This window comes from Rhinichthys klamathensis, unplaced genomic scaffold (assembly GCF_029890125.1).
Source record: "Rhinichthys klamathensis goyatoka isolate OS25496 unplaced genomic scaffold, OSU_Roscu_1.1 h1tg000006l_1, whole genome shotgun sequence".
Taxonomy (NCBI): Eukaryota; Metazoa; Chordata; class Actinopteri; order Cypriniformes; family Leuciscidae; genus Rhinichthys; species Rhinichthys klamathensis.
The window spans coordinates 5,414,585-5,436,553 of record NW_026606559.1 but is presented as its reverse complement, the minus strand read 5'-3'; the positions used below and the strand labels follow the sequence as shown (position 1 = coordinate 5,436,553).

At 38.0% G+C, this 21,969-nt stretch overlaps 1 protein-coding gene across 1 annotated transcript in view; it reads right to left on the bottom strand.

The window, feature by feature from the left end:
• cdkal1 (CDK5 regulatory subunit associated protein 1-like 1) overlaps window positions 1-21,969 on the bottom strand; it is a 474,679-nt gene that overhangs the window by 112,897 nt on the left and 339,813 nt on the right. The window contains exon 10 of the mRNA XM_056257716.1: window positions 6,773-6,918. Coding sequence (XP_056113691.1) covers window positions 6,773-6,918 — 146 coding nt within the window. The remainder of the gene's footprint in view (window positions 1-6,772; window positions 6,919-21,969) is intronic.

Below are 21,969 nucleotides of genomic sequence, written 5' to 3'. Positions count from 1 at the left end.
CTCAAAAATCACTATAAAGCCAAAACAATCTCTGTTACCGTAAATTGTATGTTTATCTCTGTAAAGCTGCTTTGAAACAATCTCCATTGTTAAAAGCGCTATATAAATGAAGATGACTTGACAGATCTCAAAGTAATTTTACAATATTGAAAGATACACAATAGTTAGATCCCTTTAATCGGAGGCTCATGCTTCAAAATGCTTATGGATTCCTACACTGCGGATAAATGTTATGATGTCACTCCCTCCTGGCTGTGGTGAAAGAAATTTCTGACAAAAGAAGTGGAGAAAAGAGTTTGAGCTGATAGGGTGCTAAGAAAGCTGCATTTGCAGCCGCAGGTTCTTCAGTTCTCACGGCTGAATGTGAGGGCCTCTGACAGGCCTACGGGTAAAGAACCTTTGAGAACATCCTGTCATGAGTCAAATGAGTGATATGAGTCAGCTCATGATATGTCACTCAGAATATTCTTCACATCCTTAATCTTACAGCCATGAGAGAGGGATCCGTGTGGCATTTGTTGGCCAATGTCCTTAACCAAGGTCCTGACAGATCTTCAGGACTTCACAGTGAACTCAGATGTGGTATTCTGAGGGTTTACTACACACACTGACAGTGCTTCTGTCCTCATTTGTGGTCTTCTCCACAACTTTTTTTGAGGCTCTGCCAATGGCATCTTATTCTGTTGTACCTCATTTCCATTTACAATTCTATTCTGCTCTTCTGTTTTCTTAGAAAGATCTCCACAGATTTATGAGTCCACAAAAGACATTATTTCAAATCAAGGCAGCTATAGGATGCATCACACTGACACACATTCATGTTCTCAGAGAGATTTTGCTATATCGTGTATATTGCAGTATAAAAATATATACAGTATGTAAGTATATAAGTGTCATTATTGACACTTTATAGTGATAACACTCATGAATGAGACAATAAAATAAAAACTCACGAATGAGACAAAGAGAGGGACGTGCCTGATGTTAGAAAGTGTTAAGTGGCTTTAGTTGTGAAAAAGAACCCTGCTGAAACACTCACAGAAAGCCACGTCTCACAGCATGCGATCACAGATTCAGTTCTCTTTCACGTCTTATTGCACTTGAATGGTGTAATACACATACAATTATGTCAAAATGCCCACTGTGTGGAGTATTCATGTAAACAGTTGATAATGTCTGAAGTGAAAGTAAACAGTTCGGTGTAAACCGGATGTGCATCAGTATAATGGATCCGTGCAATCGGTCTTAAAGTTACAGCAGTCCAATATATCTGCTGCTCTCTGTGTCGTTACTGTTAATAAAACAATCACTCAGTGCTCTGACTGAATAACTTTTGCAGCATTAATAAGAATATATTTAAAAGAACACTATGCAGTATTTTATTTTTACATTTGATTATTCATTTTCTGTACTATTTGTAACTGCATGTTAAATAAACCTATTACACCTGAAACAATTATTTGTTGTATTGTATTTGTCCTATTGTTTTTAATTTCCTGCTTTGTTATTTTTAATAAAAATAAAATAAAATAAAACGCTTCGTTCAGGAGGCCTTTATCTGATCATCATCATCTGATCAGAATTTCTAAAACGTTTTGAGCTTGTCCACTTTTGACCACTTCCAGAGGTAGTCGAAAACACATTTGATAGGATTGCTTTCGTGGTGAAAACGCTCATGTGGTTGAATGCCTTCGAACTAGGACTGCAACAACTTATCGATCAAACCGATTATAATCGATAATGAAAATCATCTACAACAAATTTCATTATCGATTGGGTGCGTCTGCCCACCGTGCATTGAAAACTCCGGCCAGTCGCATCTAATTACAGCACCGAATAATGCATTTCTATGGACAAAATACATCTAAAAATAGTGGAGGAAACAGAGTGAGCTACTGCTGGAAAGGTACGTGATCCAAGTTACCCAAAACATGAGAATTCTTTAATTTAAGCTTCAAGCTAAGGCATTAGCATAATGTTTAACATGGCTTTCCCTGTCAGGTGAAAGACAAACAGACGGGACACATGAGGAATACAATTAATATTCAGCGGAAAAATATTAATTTAGCTGAAATATCTGCTGTTGGACGTTGAATTTAGGTTTAAAAGTCAATATGTAATTCAAGTATTTTATGAGAGTGGCAACTGTAAAGGGATAACAGTGTGTAATTGAATATAAATGTAAGACATTTCTTTAATTTACAGGATAAAGAAATGACAGTAACAGGTGTCCAGAGTGAATGTGTGTTCCTGCAAAACATTCCTCTTATCTGTTAACACTGAGTTTGGGGGGGGGTGCTTGCACACGCAAGGTCTCTCGCTCGCTTTCCCTCTCTGCCGTGCAGGTGCGCTATGTGGTTTGGAGCACAATCTCTGTCTCGCGTGCGCGCTCGCTCTAGATTACGGGAGATTTTAACAAATTTGCGGCATAACTAGTCGATCACGAGTGGCTCAACAGGTAGATATATAAATAAACTCATCTTCCAGGCATTTGACCGACCAGGACTGCGTTTCCCAAAAGCATCGTAAGCCAAAGTTGATCGTAGAGACCATTGGTGGCAATTGTTCTACGATCAACTTAAGCTTACGATGCTTTTGGGAAACCCAACCCAGGTTGACACTTCAGCGTGAGAAATTGGGGGTGTGGCGTGTGAGCGTGTGAAACCAATCAAATGCGTGTGTCTCACGGCCAATGCGTGAGAGTTGGCAGCTCTGGATATAGATATACTCACTATAAATGTTTTCATAACATTCATTTGGCACGTTTGTTTGAAGCCTTGGGGAAGATGTGGAATAGTGTGTTTTGTCAACAAAAAAAGAAAAAGAAAATCTGTCTTTTTATCAGATTAATCGACTAATTGAAGAAATAATCAACCAACTAATCGATTATCAAAATAATCGTTAGTTGCAGTCCTACTTCGAACAGCCACAAAAGACCGCCAGCTCTCCGCCTACTGACCTTACGTGTAAACATCATGGCAAGCGTGCTAGCCAGACAGGATTTAAACTTTGTCGACTGAAGACTCAAGTTTGGTTTGAAGATGAAAAAGTTACCAAGCACAATGTTCTCTCACCATTCCTGATTTCGAACACGCACTCACAGCGTTCGGAGTGGTCTTGCGGATGTCAGAGCAGAAACGAAAGCTGCTGCCTTCTGTATGTTTTCCGTCGTCTCCTTTCGTGTTCATATGTAAATTGTGCAAGCTTATTTCATCCATTAGATCGAAAGATCTGAAAAAACACATACATTTACCCGCCCATAGACCCTTCCCTCGAACAATTCAGGTGGCTCTATATAATTCAAGTGTTTTTTAAATTTATTTTACAGATATTGTTTGTAACTTTACAGAGTTTTAAATACAACTTAAAAGAAAAGGACTGTAAAAATATATTATTTTCTGTAAAAGATTAAAACAAAATGTACAGTGTACATTTGATCCAAGCTGTTAGGATCAAATGCTGCATGAGAGGTCTGGAATCATGGCTGCTGGCGGTGGGGTTCACAAATACATAGAGAAGCAATCGCTCCGCTCAGAAACACCTTTAATGACTTCTCCACTATATTACCGAAGAAGCAGACTCATCTTGAGCTCGTTCCACGCCGGGTGAGTCCACTTATTGCACATTATCGCTGCATTCATCAAACGCTAGTGTCATTAGCCCTGTTCTCCAGACTGGAGTTTGAATCACTTTAATTTAGCATGAGAGAAGGTGATTGTAATAGCTTGGGCTTTTAGGAGTCCTACTCACTGAGGCTCAAACACCTCTCAGACAAACTGACAGGATGGCGGAGCTGATGACTTCGGATTGAGAAAATTGTATTAAAATGACTCTTTTAAAGTTCAAAGGAAGCAATAAATGGGGTTTGTTGGCAACCCGTGTGCGAAACGAGAAGTTTGGAAGAGTCTTAATCAGGAACCAGTGCAATCCATATGATGAGGCATCTCATCTCATGTCCAGCAAACAGGTTGGCATAGAAAACCTTCATTCGAGCAAAACAAAAGATTCATTGGCAGGCTGAACATTGGAACAAATCAGTTTCATTTTCTCATCCTTCCTTTTCTCACCCCGTAACCAAACTCCTTCTGTGTCATGTGAGAATGTTTGCCTCTACGCTCCCAAATCCACCACAGCTGTCAGACAAGACCTCAGGGATCTCCCCAGTCTCTGACATCAAGAGCCTTGGTTTTTCAGCGTTATTGCCTAAAGTTCTGCTGTGAGCAGAAATTACGTGTCGAGTCGTCTGAAACAACTCTGTGCCACTTGATAAGGAAACAGGAGTCTGACCTCTGCAGCACAGCTGCTGGTAAAGTGAGCGCTGTGTGTCTGGGGTATAAGGGTCAGTCGGCGTCTGTGTAAAAGATAAGACCCATCGTTGGGGCTCCCTATACAGATGACTGGCCCTGACCGCTCTAGGCTCTTAAAAATGAGTGATGGGCATGGATGTGTCATCTAGGAGGAAAACTACTGCAACTTTCACCCGATTGCCACTAACCTTTCAACGCACCATGTATGGCACAATTTTAAAATAGCTGGGTTTCAGTCACGTGATTATGATGACGCGCGAAATTCAGATGGAGGGCAGGGAGTGAAGAGCGCAATGGACGAGATGGAGTTAAGTCCGTACTGTACTACTTTACACGCTATTACAAGAGAAAGATATAAACAAAAAATCAAACATATGTTGGACGTGATCCTTACGTTATGAAGAGGAGCGATTTTTCAACTGAATTGAAAGATTTTCCTGCCATCGAGGCGGTAGATATCAACAACTACCTCGTCTTACAGACATACTTTGACTTTACAAAGTTCGTTTCACAAACATAGCCACTTAAGTTGTATTAACTCACCTTTGACGAAGTGATCACTGCACACACGGGCATTTTCCCATTCGGCTCCTCCCGACCGCAGACGTAGGCTAAGTTAGGTTTGCAAGCCGTTTTTCCTGAGTTTTTCGGTCAATTTCTTGCATTTTCCCCCCTTATGAACAACAACTTTTGGTACACGATAAAAACTCCTCGCGGTTTGATCGATTTAAGTAACCATAAACGACGCAAAACATAGGCATTTTGAGTTTGTTTATAGTGCTTTCTAAATACAGCAAATCACTTCCTGCCCTCCATTTGCATTTCGCGCCATGGCAACGCAGTGGCGTGATGTCATATGAAAACAAGCTATTGAGCAAGAAAGACCCTTCATCCTTCTGATGACATCATAGTAACAAGCAGACAAATGTGCACCTCTGTACAGACAGAATATATCCATCGTCATAACGACCACGGGGTGGGACTGTCCCTGTCCTTTCTGTTTATTTGTTTGTTTGTCTGTTAGAGCATGCGTTTGTGTGTACTTGCTTAGCTGTACTTGTGAGGGCCAAACGTCCTCATTAATATAGTTAAATATATGACAACCAACTTGTGATGGCATTTTGTGTGTTGGGTTGCAAAGTGAATCAGATTGGAAAGTTTGTTCAGTAGCTGCATTTACATGAATCCTAATAATCCCAGAATCTCTGTGGGATAGTTTCTCACAGGAGCGGCTCTTAGCATCTCATTGATTTTCTTTCTTATACGCATCTTATATCATGTAGCTTTCATATTTTGTTGTAGTTATTTCTTTGTTTCTTTATTTTCCCTAGACTTATGTTTGTTATGAGTGGTTATTGTTATATTTGTTAAAGAAAATAAAAACAAGCTCGAAACAAGCTGGCCTACACATAAAATTGGGATTTATATGATACTGAAATCGGATTGGTTTTGTTTGGATTGATGAAAATCACTGCATGTAAAACAAAAACCTGCTCAGTCTGAGCCCAGGGTGTGAGTCACACAAGGTTGTCCAGGTCGTTTCTTCCACAGTCAGGGCATATTTTTATATAGCAGTGCTCTGGTGACTCCTGGACGGGCTCAGGCAGGAATGAAACCATTTAATGTTTGAGTGTGTGGCAGTAGAGCCTGAGATTTGCACTGAGACCTTTGACCACTGGGATTGTGTTCAACAACAACATCCAACAGTGAAACTGAGAACGTGTCTGGGAGAAAAAGAGAGAGACAAATAGATGTGTTTTTTTGTGACTCTCGTCAGCAGGTGCTGGTAATCAGGTGTAAATGTGGCTGTTGATTCAGGTAAGAAATCAGTCAGATCAGCATCTTTTGACTTTCTACAGCAGGATCAGCCTTTATGAAGGCAAATGATCACACTATAACTACAGCAGCTATCAGCAGTGTTTGTGTGTTGAACATGTGATGCTGTACTCCTTCAGTAGATTCCCTGCCATCCTCTTTTACGATTTTCAGTGTTGAGATAAATGGTGAACACCATATGAGTGAGAATAGTGTAAGCAAATGAAAGGTAACGTGACTTTCTGCCTTAAAAAGTTTTTCTATGAATGTCATGAAATGCCTTTCAACTACACACATCGATATCTGACTGGCCTCGATCGTTTCCTCCATATGTACCCATGTTTCAGTGTTTCAGATTTATTGATTTGCTCTCCAACAAATGCACTCGAGCACAATAATCATAAACAGTAATGAAGAGCTTATCAAACTCATAAAAACTGACATTTGCGAAATGTCAAGATTTAATCCATACTATTGAGTGTAGTGCTCACTTTATACACGGATGACAAACGTCAGTCTGAGTAAAAGAGCATTAAAAGAATAAAAAGCATTTCTCTGTCTGGTTATCAATGCACATATGATCGGAAGCGCCAGTCAAGTGTCCATCATGAAGAAACACTGATAATTAGTAGGTAACTGTAGGTACTCACTTCTCCTTGAGGAAGTCCATGACCTGTCTGAAGTCAGCACAGCAGTACTCTCTCTTCATGTCCATCAGGACGCTGTCAGATGCTGATTGGACAGGCACATGGAGGAAGGCGTAGACTCGCGGGTGGTTAAGGATTTTGGCCATTTCCTGTTGGACGGAAAAAGGAAGGTGAGCTACAACACAAACATAATGTGATGGAAAAAGAGAAAGAAAGCTTTGATTTCCACCAGTGTGTATAGACCCCTGTAACATGACAACACCATCAGCAAAGCTAAACTACATATGAAACAACACATACACAACAAATGTGGCACTAATTTGTTTGTGTTCAGATGAGATGTCTGTAGTGTGTCTTTCACATCAGAGGTTTAGAGTAACACAATCTAACCGCGTCACTACAGCTGTTCAGGGTTTTTGCTCAGATTCACAAACTTTCAAGGATTTCAAGGACCCGTGGGAACCCTGATTGATAATAAAAAGCAATGTTTCTTGAGCAGCAAAAAAGCATATTGAAATAATTTCTGAAGGACACATTGCGCCTTTGGCTTTTGGCTTGCTTAGTTGGGGACATTTAATATCTAACAATATTATTGATCTGCCAGCATTGACACCATTATATGAGAACTGAACTGAACTGGACAATGACATCACTGTTTTCTCCAGAGTGGCTATATATAAATTAACTAAATTAATAACTTTTTTACCTTGCCTTGCTTCTAAATCTGCTGTACAGCAGAAACAAACTGTTATCACTGTAAAGCTGCTTTGAAACCATCTATATTGTATAAAGTGCTATATAAATAAATGTGACTTGACTTGACTGAAGACAGGAGGAATGATGCTGAAAATTCAGCTTTGCATCACAGGAATAAATTACATTTTAAAATATATTATGATAGAAAACAGTTCTGAATGGTAGTGAAAATCATTTGAACGCTGCTCATCCAATCATGATCTTAATGCATTATACTGTATATAGTGTCCTTTAAATTATTTTGCATATGTCATTTTTGCTTGTTTTTGCTTGTATGATTAAACAAAACATATTGTACCAAATAATTATGCACAATGCAGTTTGAAAACATTCAATTGGTTAAAATGAAATAAAAACAGGAATATATGCTGCATGGACAGATTATTAAAAAAAAAAAATTAAATAAAACATATATACAGTTGAAGATACATATTCAGTTCAGTTCATTTATTTATAAAGCACATTTAAAACAGCCTCAAGACTGACCAAAGTGCTGTACAAGAGCAAAGCAAACGTACAAAAACTTAAAACATACCAAGGAGTGACATTAACCTGTATTAAAAGCTAAGGAAAACAAATACGTTTTCAGAAGATATTTAAAAACTGATCAACAAGGTGCTACTCCGTTGCATTGACAAGATATTCCACAATCTAGGCCCCACCACTGAAAAGGTTATATCTCCTTTGCGTTTTAACCTTGAACTGGTCAGTAAGTTAAGTTTACCAGATCTTAAACTTCTGGGAGGGTTGTAGGGACACAATAGATCAGACAGGTAGTTAGGAACATCTACAAATTTTACAAACATGGAAGTGTTTGTAAAAACAGGAGAATTTTAAAGTCAATCCTAAATTGTACTGGAAGCCAATGAAGAGTTCGCAAAAAAGGGGTGGCATGATCATATTTGCAACCATTCTTGAGAAATTTGGCTGCAGCGTTTTGAACCAGTTGAAGATGAGCTACCTGAGAGAGTACATAAAATTGCAATAATCCAATCACGATGTTCTAAAAGCATAAATAGCTATCTCAAGAGGCAACAACAGAGAACACATGTTTGTCTAACGTTAACCAACTATCTAGAAAAACACCAAGGTTCCATACACAATTACAATTAAAAACAGCCAAATTACCTAGGGCGGTATTATTAAACTCAAATTTGTCGAATGAACCAAAAAATATATCCTCGGTCTTGGAATCGTTTAGAGTTAAAAAGTTACTGGCTAACCAAAGTTTTACCTCATCGAGATAATAGAGATTGTAATGCAGAAGGGTTGTTTCTTTTTACTGGCAGGTAGATCTTAGTATCATCCACATAGAAATGGAAGGATACTCCATACTTTCTCAGAATCGTACCCATTTTAATATATGAGCCCTTCTTTGAGAACAACTCTTTGATCCATTAAACTTGTAAGTCAACGTAGTCTCTGCCTGTATTTCATTTGAGGATGCCAGTATTGCCTCCCAGAGGTATACTGCCGCCCACCCTCATAGATCTTCCTTTCAATAATGTTCCACAGGTTCTCAATAGGATTGGCCACACCATGATTTTTTCTCCTTTCATGGTCATAGCAACCAAGGAATCAATAGTGTCTTTTGCAGCATGGGATGAAAATTATTTTAATTTTGGAAGGCATGATTCTTCTCTTTGTACCATGGTAGAATATTATTGGAACTCCACATATCTTCATCTCACTTCCCAATATTCCAGCTCAAATCATCACTCTGCCACCTCCCTGCTGACTTGTTGGAACAGGGTGGGCATTTACCAACCATCCACAACTCTAAACATCTGGACCATCCAGTGTAGCACACACTTTTTCTGAGCCCACTGCAAACATTTCTCTTTGCGAGCTTTGTTTAGGGGTGGCCGAAATGCAGCTTTATGCACAACTGCCAGGCTCTGGAGGATCCTGCAGCGAGAGGTTCTTGGGATTCCAGACACCAGCAGCTTCAAAAACCTGTTTGCTGCTCATCAGTGGCTTTTTTATAGCTGCCATTTTAATAGCATTAATTTGTCTGACAAACTTTCCTTAAGCTTTTATCTGAACAAATTCTTCTGTGCTGTGAATTACTCAAACATCTTTTGACAGTTGATCAATGATCTCTATTCAGTTTTTTGCTAAATATCAGTTGTTTTTATCACTTATCTTAAGAAAAATCTTTCTTCCTCGCCATATTGCATGAAAACTGTGACTTGCTTAATAATTTGGAAGAACAAATATGAATGTTTATTTTCTTGAAATCCTAATGACATATCGCATTATATTTTTGGAACACTGTATACACACACACACATATGAATATATACACATAGTGTGTGTGTGTGTGTATACACACACATATAGTGTGTGTGTGTGTGTGTGTGTGTGTGTGTGTGTGTGTGTGAGAGAGTGTGTGTGCCAAATTATTATGCAAGTGATTATTATACAGTACATTCAGCTCTGGAAAAAATAAGAGAAGACTGCAAAATTATCAGTTTCTGTGGATTGATTATTTATATTTTTCTGTTTGAGTAAAAATAACACTTAATTTATTCTACAAACTTTTTATTCTGACAACATTTCTTCCAAATTGCAAATAAAAATATTGTCATTAAGAGCATTTAAAAAAAAAATATATATATATATGAAACCTCTTGAATGTGATCAGCAGGAAGACGGATGCTCACCACCCATTAAATAAAGCCAAGCTTTGAATTGTTTCGCCAGGAGTGCCATAAAGTCGCCCAACAGCCATGTGACCAACTGATAAGGAGCATACCAAGACGCATGAAAGCTGCAATTGGAAATCAGGGTTATTCCACCAAATATTGATTTCTGAACTCTTACAAAGTTAAAACATTAGTATAGTTTAAAAATGAACAAACTTGTTTTCTTTGCATTATTCGAGGTCTGAAAACACGGCATATGTTTGTTATTCTGACCAGTTGTCATTTTCTGCAAATAAATGGCCTAAATGCAATATTTTTATTTGAAATTTGGAAGAAATGTCGTCAGTAGTTTGTAGAAGAAAAAAAGAAATAAATAATAATAATAATTTCACCCAAACAGATACATATAAATAATAAATCCCAAAAAACTAATTGCTAAAAACTAATAACTAACTGCTAATTTTGCAGTGCTCTTAATTTTTTGTATATATATATATACACATACACACACACATATATATATACATACACACACACACACACATATATATATATATATATTTATTTATTTTTTTCAAATCTTGGAAATTATCAAAAGTTCACACATACATACATACACACATATATATATATAACATTCACCCCCCACCCCACCCCCCAGCTGATGAGTCTCATCTGGTTCTCTTGTGCATCTCTGCGTGGGCTTCTACATTACAGAATCAGAATTAAAATAATTAATTAGTTTAAAGAATAGTGACTGATTAGCAGTGAAGATAATTTGGGCCCACTTGCTCTGGGACATGTGAAGAACCTCAGAGTGAACAACACGTGTCACAGGATCGACACAGACATGAAGCTCGACACAAAAGGCTGCATGAAGGAGCCAGTCAAACTGAACGTCATAGGGCACCTACAAATGACTTAAGAGGACAGGACAGGACAGCAGACTCAGTAAAGAAAAGAAAAAAATAATGTAAAAAACAAAGGGGAGGAAAGAGGTCTTTAACCTGACTTAAGAGTACACGTATATGGTTCCTCCTGTGAGCTATGGTCATTGAATGAGCGATGCATTTTCGTTCAACGAAGTAAGTCACTTTTCATTCCCTTTACCCTTTCTGCTCCTCTCTGGTGGAATGATCTGCAAACCTCCACCAAACTGTTGAGACCATCACATCTTTAAAGAAACAACTGAAGACACACCTCTTCTCCAAGCACTAAAACCAGACCACAAGGCAGAACAAAATGATCTCCTGTTTCCTCACTGCATTTTTCCTCTTCTCTACATTCTGGACTCTTCTGAACTCTATTGGAGTTAGACAACACGTGTCAGGACCTACTCCTTGTCATAATCATACTCTAGATCTAATATTATCACATGGAATCAATGTTGATGCCGTTGAAATTCTACAGCAGAGCATCTGTAATTCTACATATCAGATCATTATCTAGTCTCGTGTAAACTTCATTTAGCCAAGGTTACAAAACCGACTCCGTGTTACAAATATGTTAGACCTATCACTTCTGCCACTAAAGATTGCTTTATTAATAATATTCCTGATCAGTTTCATCACCTCAGCATCCCAGATAGCTTAGAAGAACTCGCTATTGTGACAGAAACTTTTGACTCTCTCTTTTCCAGCACTTTAGACACAGTTGCTCCTTTGTGCTTTTAAAGAAGATTAAAGAAAATAGTCCAACGCCATGGTACAACGAGCACACTCGGGCCCTTAAGAGAGCAGCCAGAAAAATGGAATTTTTTTTTTTTCACATTTCATGGAAAGAGAGCACGACTGCATTCAGAGAGGCATTAAAAGCTGCTAGATCTGCATATTTTTCAACCCTATTAGAAGAAAATAAACAAAACCCTAGGTATTTATTTGAAACAGTGGCTAAATTAACGAAAAATAAAGCTTCAGGCTCAGACGTTTCCAAGCAGCACAGCAGTAATGACTTTGAACTTCTTTACTTACAAGATTGATAATATCAGGGCGAAAATTATAACTATGCAACCATCTACTACAGTATCGCATCAGGCAGTGCATTGTAGTGTCCTTGAGGAAAAATTCGATTCATTCATTGCTGTAGGAGAGGAAGAATTCTAAACCTAAATTCTAAATTCAAATCTAAATCGACAAGATGTATGTAGACCCTACTGACTAAGCTATTGAAAGAGATGCTTCCAGAGGTCATAGATCCTCTTCTCAATATCATTAATTCATCTTTTTCATTAGAATACGTACCAAAAACTTTTTAGCTGGCTATGATTAAACCGCTTGTTAAAAAAACGCAACTTGATCCTACAGAATTAGTCAATTACAGGCTGATCTCGAATCTACCTTTTCTGTCAAAGATACTAGAAAATGCAGTCTCTTCACAACTGTGTTCCTTTTTAGAAAGAAATGGTATCTGCGAGGATTTTCAGTCAGGATTTAGACTGTACCATAGTACTGAGACAGCTCTCATTAGAGTCACAAATTATTTGCTCTTATCATCCGATCGTGGTTGTATCTCTCTATTAGTGTTACTGCATTTGATACCATCGACCACAACATTCTTTTAAATAGACACGGAAATTATGTTGGCATTAGTGGAATTGCATTAGCATGGTTTAAATCATACATATACTACTACTTAATTATGAAAAAAACAGAGATTCTAATCATTGGAAAAAAAAACGTCCTTACGTAATAACCTAGAATACTGTCTAACACTTGATGGCTGCTCTGTCAAGTCTTCGTTGTCGGTTAGGAACCTGGGTGTGCTCTTTGATACCAATCTTTCATTTGAAAGTCACGTGTCTAGTATCTGTAAAAACGCATTTTTCCATCTTAAAAATATATCTAAATTACGTCATATGCTCTCAATGACAAATGTGAAACAATTAGTTCATACGTTCATGACATCAAGGCTAGATTATTGTAATGCTATTATTGGTGGTTGCCCAGCCTGCTTACCTAGAATATCAAAATCGACTGCTAGAGGTAGATCCTTTTCCTATTCAGCACCAAAACTTTGGAACAGTCTTCCTAACATTGTCCAGGAAGCAGACACACTATGTCAGTTCAAATCTAGACTAAAAACACAACACTTTGACCTAGCATACACAACACATTATAGACTTCTATAATACATTGTTAGGCTGCATAGATTAGGTCAGAAACCGGGAACACTTCCCATAAATCCTGATGAACTCGTTACATCATAAGAAGGATGGCGTCTACGCTAATATTAGTCTCTCTGTTTATCCCGAGGTTTACCGCAGTCCGCCGGATCCAGGCCGTATCCAGATCTGATGAAGGACCTGCACCTGGACATAACGACAATGAAGTCCTGAAGTTTCAACTAGTCTCTCCCCTGTAAAGGCCTCCTTCCCTTTATCTATGTACAGATAAAATGTTGTCGGTATAAGTACGGTTCACGTGGCTACGCGGAAGCGATAAATAATTCTGCATTATAAATTTTTAAGGCCAGACAAGTAGTTTGTTGAGGGTTGGTTTGTAAAGGACTACACGCCTGCATACATATATATTCAAATGCGCATACCTATGGACTAAACACGTGATGTGCATGTGCACGCCGTCTGAGTTTTCGCGGGTTTGCACAGAGATAACCTTTATTTATTTATTTATTTATTCAAGGCTTGCACCTTGAACCTATGTCAGGGTTTGCGTTTTCGAGCCACCATGCACTGTTTTGTGCGGATGAGTGGACTGGATCGCTTTGAGGGTTTTCTGTTATAACAGTCGTGTTAGCGGCCCCTAAGTTAATAACTAATGATCTTTGAAATGGAAGTGAATCAATCAATCAAAACTAACTTTAGCTGGACAATAACTTTATTCTAGAGCTGCTGTAAAGCCAAAACAATCTCTGTTACTGTAATTTCCTATTATGCCTGTAAAGCTGCTTTGAAACAATCTATATTGTCAAAAGTGCGATATAGAAGGTGACTTAACTTCTCTAGCTCATTTTCTTATCAAGTTGTCTAATAAACCTATTACAGATATTGTTGGCTCTTTGACAAGTTGCTCTTATTGCTCTTTCGTAAACTGCATTGGATAAAAGCGTCTGTTAAACGCATAAATGCAAATAGAGTACTAGTTGTCTGATCGCCTGCAGCAGATGTGCTTCAGGTAACAGTAACTCCATTGATGCGGCCATTGAATGTGACATATTCAAAGGCTTCATTAGTGTTGTTCTGGTTATATCTGAACAGAGTGGTCATCATCTCTCATTGGTCAACACATGATATTATTGAGCTCCCACAACAGTCCCTATAATTCATCCTCTCAAACATGGAAGATAGTATTATGCAGATTGCTGAGGGAGTGTTGAATATTAAATATGAGGATGTGGTTGTTAGCTTACAGGCAACACACAGGCAGGCATACAGCTTTAATTTCAGAGCCGACGTACAGATCACTCTGGAGTATCAGATCTGATCAGATGTGAAACACACAAGCGTTAATTAACAAACATAATTATTCTTCATTTCTGTATGTCCTGCACCTTGTAGCCCAAAGCATCATTTAATATGCATGCTATTTACTCAAGGAAAACACTTTTTTTATGCAGTCATGCTAATATGTGCTCAGAGCTCATTACAGGCGGACAATAAGCCAAACACACGTCTCGCTTGCTGAAGGGGGGGGGGGGTGGCTCTGGCAGATGGCACACGAGATCAGTGACAGCCGAGAATGATTTAAATGCCTGTGAGACGCGTTTATGACAGCACAGAGACCGGCTGATGATGCAGTGGTCACACGCTCCACTAACACATCACAGCAGCCCTGTATTTAAACACTGAGTCCGGCTCTACTCCTCAACCTCAATCACAGGAGACGGTCTGATCCAATCATTCCAGCTCTGTATTGCCTAAGGATGGCAAGACTACCGACAATGCTTACATGCTCAGTTAAAAATAAATAAAGAGTAGTTAGCAGTACAGCATTGAGAATGGAGGAACTGAACACATCAACCTAACCAAGCATGCTGTTTTCTTATAACACGTTTGCTGAACACACAGGTTCGCTTTATTTTCAGACACCATATATATGTGGCCAGCGTTTATATGTTTCCCCCACTCCAAGATCTCTCTTTCATGAGCACACACAAGCGAAAGCATCAAATAGTGGCAAACCAACCAGGTAGTGCAACCCCTAATATCTCCACAATAATATTACATTAATCATCTATCTACATAATTTAATGCAAATACTTCTTTACATTTAATGAGGTCTAATCCTAGGAGATTGACAGCCAATGAAAACATACTGCACATTTCAAAACAGTCTAAAACCAATTAATTCTGAACTTTGCAACTCACACAGATCAACATATCAGGATATATACTATTACTATATTATTATTGTTTTATTTGCCCTTTATTTAACCAGATAAAACTTTCTGAGATTAAAAATCTCTTTTACAGAAGTGACCTGGCCAAGATGAGCAGCACAACACTATCAAAAAAAGTAAAAGAGAAAATCACCATTACATTAAAACATATCATCAAAACAATTAAAAACATGTACAAATTGTTTCTTCCTTTAACAGCTCACTAAGCAACAATCTAAAAATTCACACCAGGGTCTGCAATTTCAGGTCATTTTGTAAAAAAGTTCCAAATCACTGGGTGCCGCATATCGAAAAGCTTGTTTTCCAAATTCAGTGAAACTGAGAGGGATACAAATCCTGTGAGCGCGGAGAATAAACTCCAACAGGGATGTGTTGGGTAAGAGGGCAAAGATATGGAGGCAATAGTCCCAAAATGGATTTATAAATAAACAGGTAACAATGTTTACATCTGCGTATTGATAATGAAGACCAACCCTGTTGTACAGATCACAGTGATGAGTATTGTATTTAAAATTTAGTATAAACCTAAGTGCACAATGATACAACGTATCCAATGAGCTTAAAATGTATACAAAATATCCCCATAATCAATGACTGGCATAAAAGTGGCCGAGACTAGTCTTCTTTTTGCCTCAAATGAAAAACAAAATTTATTTCTATAATAAAATCCCAGCTTTATTTTTTATTTAGTCCTTAATTGATTAAGATGGGATTTCAAAGATAAGGAATCATCAAATATACAAATGATAAAAAGTAAAAGGCCCCAGAACAGACCCCTGAGGAACACCCCTCAAAATCTTTAAAGGTGCGGATGAATGACCTTCCATCCACACACACTGTGTCCTGTCCAATAAATAGCTTTTAAACCAAGAAATTGTATCATTTGACAATCAAGTTAGTCTCAGTGATAGTTTTCAGTATACTGAAATCAACAGTGTCGAAAGCCTTAGACAAATCAATAAAAAGTGAAACACAATAATGGCCTCTATCAAGCGCCTTAATGATATCATTTAGAACCCTGGTAGCAGCTGTAGTTGTGCTGTGCTTTTTCCTAAACCCTGACTGATTATGTCATAAGATGTCGTGTTAATTCAAATATGAAACCAACTGCTCACTAATAAGAGATTCAAAAACCTTAGACAGAATACAAAGTTTAGAAATTGGCCTATAATTATTCATATGAGAAGGATCCTCCATTTTAACAATGTATTTACTATTATAACTAGTAGTAGTAGTCTTATTGCACTTGCAATAAGAATGGAACTCTGGGATGAAATGAAATGAAAAATAAAATAAAAATATATTATATATGTATACATCAGTAATGTGACACCGAAATCCTGTATTCATGTAATGTGCCAATTAATCTGTGGCTCTGACCAGATCTGCCAATCAGATTGCCCGGTCAGTAAGGCGTTGCCGCGACATCACACCATTCTCCTTCAATGGTTTAGTATGAGCACGAGGGACACAGGAGCCGTTATCATGCTCTGATCAAATAAAAAACAAAGCAGTAGCACACAGCACAACACGCGAGCCAATCGGCCCAATGGTTCAGATATGCACCAGATAAGACACTCTGAAACAGAGTAAATGAGACACATTAAAACAGAACTTTCTTCAACGATGCAGCATGATACTACATTTTCTAATGCACAATATCATGCTTTAGGATGATATTGCTGTGATGTGAGGAACATAATGGAGTGTTTTAACTGTCATTAATTTTAAGCTCGAACGCTATTCAGCTTTCTTCAGCAGGCCAATGAATCAGAGCCTGTGTGACTCTTTTCTTTGGATGGTGTACATCTGCTGTACAACAAGAGAGAAAACACAGCGATGAAAGGATTCTAATCAGAATGAGGAGAGGAGGGCTCAGAAACACAGCACACGCATCCATGAGAAAAGCGGTTTGGTGCTAAAATACTCCTAACTAAAGATAAAAAATAAAAATCAGATAATTTATGACTAAAAAAAATAAAAAATATCTTCATATAAGTCACAACTATTCCAAGTCTTCTGAACTTACATGATATTTTTGCATGAAGAAAAAAACTGAAATTAGATTGTTATTCACAGAGTCTCTGTCATATAGCTCTCAAATCCCATTCACATTTGTAAATGAAATACGAGAGCTGCAGCGACATAGAAGATAAATAATAAATTTCAGTCTGTTCTTCACAAAAAGCAGAAGTCCTCGTCATATTCAAGTCATAAGGACCATATATACACTCCAGGGCAAAACACTCGAGATGCACCGATTCTGATACCAGTATCGGTATTGGCCCAGATACTGCGCTCATGTACTTGTATTCATTAAAATGCTACCAAGATACCAACAACCTAATTGTGACTAAGAAACACAGACAACAGAGCAAACAGACAGTATATTTCAGAGATGGATGTCTATGAAGTAAATGTATGGAATTGATTGTATGTTAAATTTAAATTAAATATTTACGCATTTATGGCTGCTGGGCACGAGCTGAAAAGCGAAACACGTGGAGTTGATTAAGCGCGCAGCAGCACACTTGTCGAGCACATCCCTTTTTCACAGAAATTCCTGTAGATGCCTGTTGTAGTTCGGTCGGATATGTCAATAGCAAAGAAGGTAAAACGAGGCACATATTACTAGCATTAACTGGATGTAAAAAGTGAGCAAGAGAGCACACATCTGTTGTATGCTCTTGATTCGGCACACATACGATTTCGTTTTAACCAAATGACATATGTATGTAAAATCTTGAACTGTTACGTGATTTATGTGTATAACGAGTGGTTCCCTACATTATTACAGGACGTTTACAGGTCAAGGAGCTTACTGTGCGCAAACATCCAAAAGCCACGTCCCAGACAGCTCTTGAAAACTGCATTGAATTCTCTTTCTCGTATTCTTGCACTTGAACTGACAAATTTACACAAAATTATGTAAAAACGCCAATCTTTGCGAGTATCCTAGTAAACATAGTTGGTTATGCCTTAAGCGAACGTAAAGAGTTGAGAAATAAAATGCACGTGTAACAGTATATTTGATCTGTGCATTCAGTCTTAAAGGGACAGCACCTTAATAAACCTGATGCTGTACAGGTAATGCTAATCAAACAACAAAGGACAAATAAATCACTCAATGCTCTTGACTGAATGACTTTTGTAATTTACAAAAAAAACCATCTAATTTTAATTTAGACATTTTACATTTGATTACTTTATTCAAATTCTGTACCAAAAATAAAAGTATTGGTCCCAGCCTCGTTCTGGAAAAAGTGGCATGCCAACTAAACACTAAGCTTTTAAAGGGGTCATATAATGGTACATGCACTTTTTTAAGTTGATTGTACTGAAATGTGTGTTGGCAGTGCCTGTACACAACCATCATATAATGATAAAAATCCATCCAGTGGTTTTGTTTTAATCTCCTTATATGTTTTCCCCTGCCTCAAATCGAGCCGTTCGACCGTGTGACGTCACACGGTCGGACGCCCCTCCCGCGATTGTTGATTGATAGGTGCGTTTCAACACAGACCCGCCCTCGCTCGTGAGGGAGCTGTCAATCATAGTCTGCGCGGACCGGCGCGGTCATTGTTGATATGCTGGAGCACTGTCTATGAGCAGAATGGCGTCTAAGCGATTGTGGTGTTCTGTTCTTGGGTGTAATAACGAACACAGCAGTCATTTTAATGTTCCTAAATCCGAACCGCTGAAGACACAGTGGTTGAGTTTGTTTTCGAAGGGAATATTCCCCACGAGCAACGTCAATGCTCTCATGTTTGCGCGAATCATTTCTCACCAGACTGCTTTATAAACGAGGATCAGTATAAAGCTGGTTTTGCTAAGCAGCTGCTCCTGAATAAAGAATCGGTACCAGATATTCGTGTTCCTGCTGAACCTCTAGAACAACTGAAGTGAGTGTAACATTTTATTAAACTTTATATTAATATTTAATTTATATCTTTGCAAATCGCTTCACGATGAATGAGTCTAAGGTTTACACTCAGGGTACATTACTGCATGTTTTCTATGTACGACGTTCTCCATATAATTCATAATCCCACGTTTATAATGAACAACACGTTATGGTATTGTGTTACAAACGTGTACGCACAGAACAGAGAGGCGGAGTCAGCAAAGCTCATGATCATTTAAAGTCGTATGCACTGAAACGGCGTGCTGAAAACAGAGCTGTTTTTGACCAGGTAAAATAAGTGTTTTCTTACAATACTAATGAGAATTTTTAATTAAAGTATATTACAAACTTTTAATTTAGACCCTAAAGAATCATATTAGCTTGTACAAAAATGGCATTATATGACCCCTTTAATTGTCTTGACCACAAATGATTGGTCAGGAAATTAGCTAAATTTAAGCAAATGCACTACTTAAAAAGCCATTGCTGTCTCAGAAAAACATCAAAGACAGAATATGGGAAGTTTTTGGCAGAATATGGGAAGCCCTGCTGGAAGGCCTAATGAGAAATAGATGACAGTAAAGGTTTTTTTTTTCTCCTGTACCTCAGTGCGTATCACTGTCTCACACATGCACACTTCTCATCGGACTAAAAGAAAGCTGTTGAACAGATAACTCCCTTTTTAAAACCTGCTCTCACTTTTCATTGCACAGGATAATCAATCCATTAAAATGTCATTCATTCAGTGAGAAAAGGATGTCCTGGAGGTGCTACAGGACTCTATTGAGCACACGCAGCGCTAAGCAGTTGATGATCGTCGGCTGCCGGACCGTTCACGCTTCCCATTTACAAGGGTAAAAGCATTTCTATAAACGACAGGCTTCATTTGTCTCAACGGCGCATATGGATTTCTGCACACGGCATGGAGGAGAGCCGAAGGACGGTCAATGGGTGAACAACTCTATTAGTTCATCAGTTCTGAATTATCTTTATCACATCATTGTTTTTTTTCCTTCACATTTCTTCACTTCATACTGGTATTACAGCCATTCCATTCACATCTTCACTATATTTACTATGACGATTCTCCACATTTAATATTCTAATTAATATTAAATGTGGAAAATTGTCTTAAGCATGAGTAGAGGACTGTAATATCAGTATGAGGACTCTAATACCAGTCATTTATTGTGCAGTGATGACAACTCTAACACAAATGGAAGTCTGGGAATGATGTGGCAATCAAAACGTGACAAAGGAAAACTCTCTTATATGTGTATATTTGTCTACAAAACCTATTTCAAGAATTTAAGCAGAAGCCTTTAAATCAAGAGATGTTTACGGTCATGCGTTTTATTTAGAATATTTAAAATAAATATAATAGCATGGTTAGTTGTTGTGGGGAGGAGGAGGCGGGAACCCCCAAATGTTTCACAGACTTTAAAATATAAATAAACAAATGAAAGTAAAAGGCGGCAGCCCCTCACGGTCGACTGCCGCACACACAAACAAAACGTAAAGTTCAGGCCTGGTCCTCTCTCGTCTCGTCTTCACTGTCTTCGCTCCTCCTTTTATGCTTCCACTCCTCCGTGAGACATATGAGGCCAGTGTAGCGCACAGGTGTCACTCATCATCAATCACGCCAAAGGCCTCGCGCTGTTCTCTCACAGCTCTCGGACCCGACCTGCTTGCCACAAATATGTTTCCAAATGATTTGATAGTTAATAGTTTAATACTGCAATCCTTATTACTATCACATATCGGTGATCACATCGCTGTCAATCAGTATTATGACATATACTGTAAGAGTGTTCACAACTGACAGAATGATCTGTTAAAAATCTAGTTTAAATACTCAACTTCTTAGACATCTAATCTTCAATTATTCATATTGGTTTCAGAAAAAAAAGTTTCAGCGTATTGACTCTTAACCTCTTGAGGCGCACTGTCCTGACTTCGGGCTTGACGTCACTCTATTTACCATTGTAAACATTTACGATAATAAATAAATATTAAGAATGTTAACAAAGTATACATCTTTTGAAAGTTCTAAGGGTTTAGTGTCAATCTACGGTGTCTGTTTTACAATATAAACAACAGTAATATTGTAATTTATGTCGGGAGTGCAAATGGCAACATGCAAAATCAAAATCTTTTCATAACCTTTTTTATGAAATAGCGATCGCGAGATGAATCCAATCCCTCGCATTTGGGTAAAATGTCCACGAGAAGCATCCATTAAAAAAACATCCAACAGCGATGTCTACAAAAGAGTTTAATCCGTGAAATATTGATATATTGTCCATTGTTTACGCCAGATTTCGCCTGAACGATTTGCACTCCATCATCGTTCTTTAAGAAATTATGCTGCGTCAACACTTTGAAACAATCTGTATTGTAAAAAGCACTATATAAATAAAGGTGACTTGACATGACATACCATGATTAGGCCAGTGTTAACTTTTTTCTTTCTTTTTTTATTCATTTTTATCTATAGCATTTGTTATGAAAATACACATTTAGAATCTATAGCTACA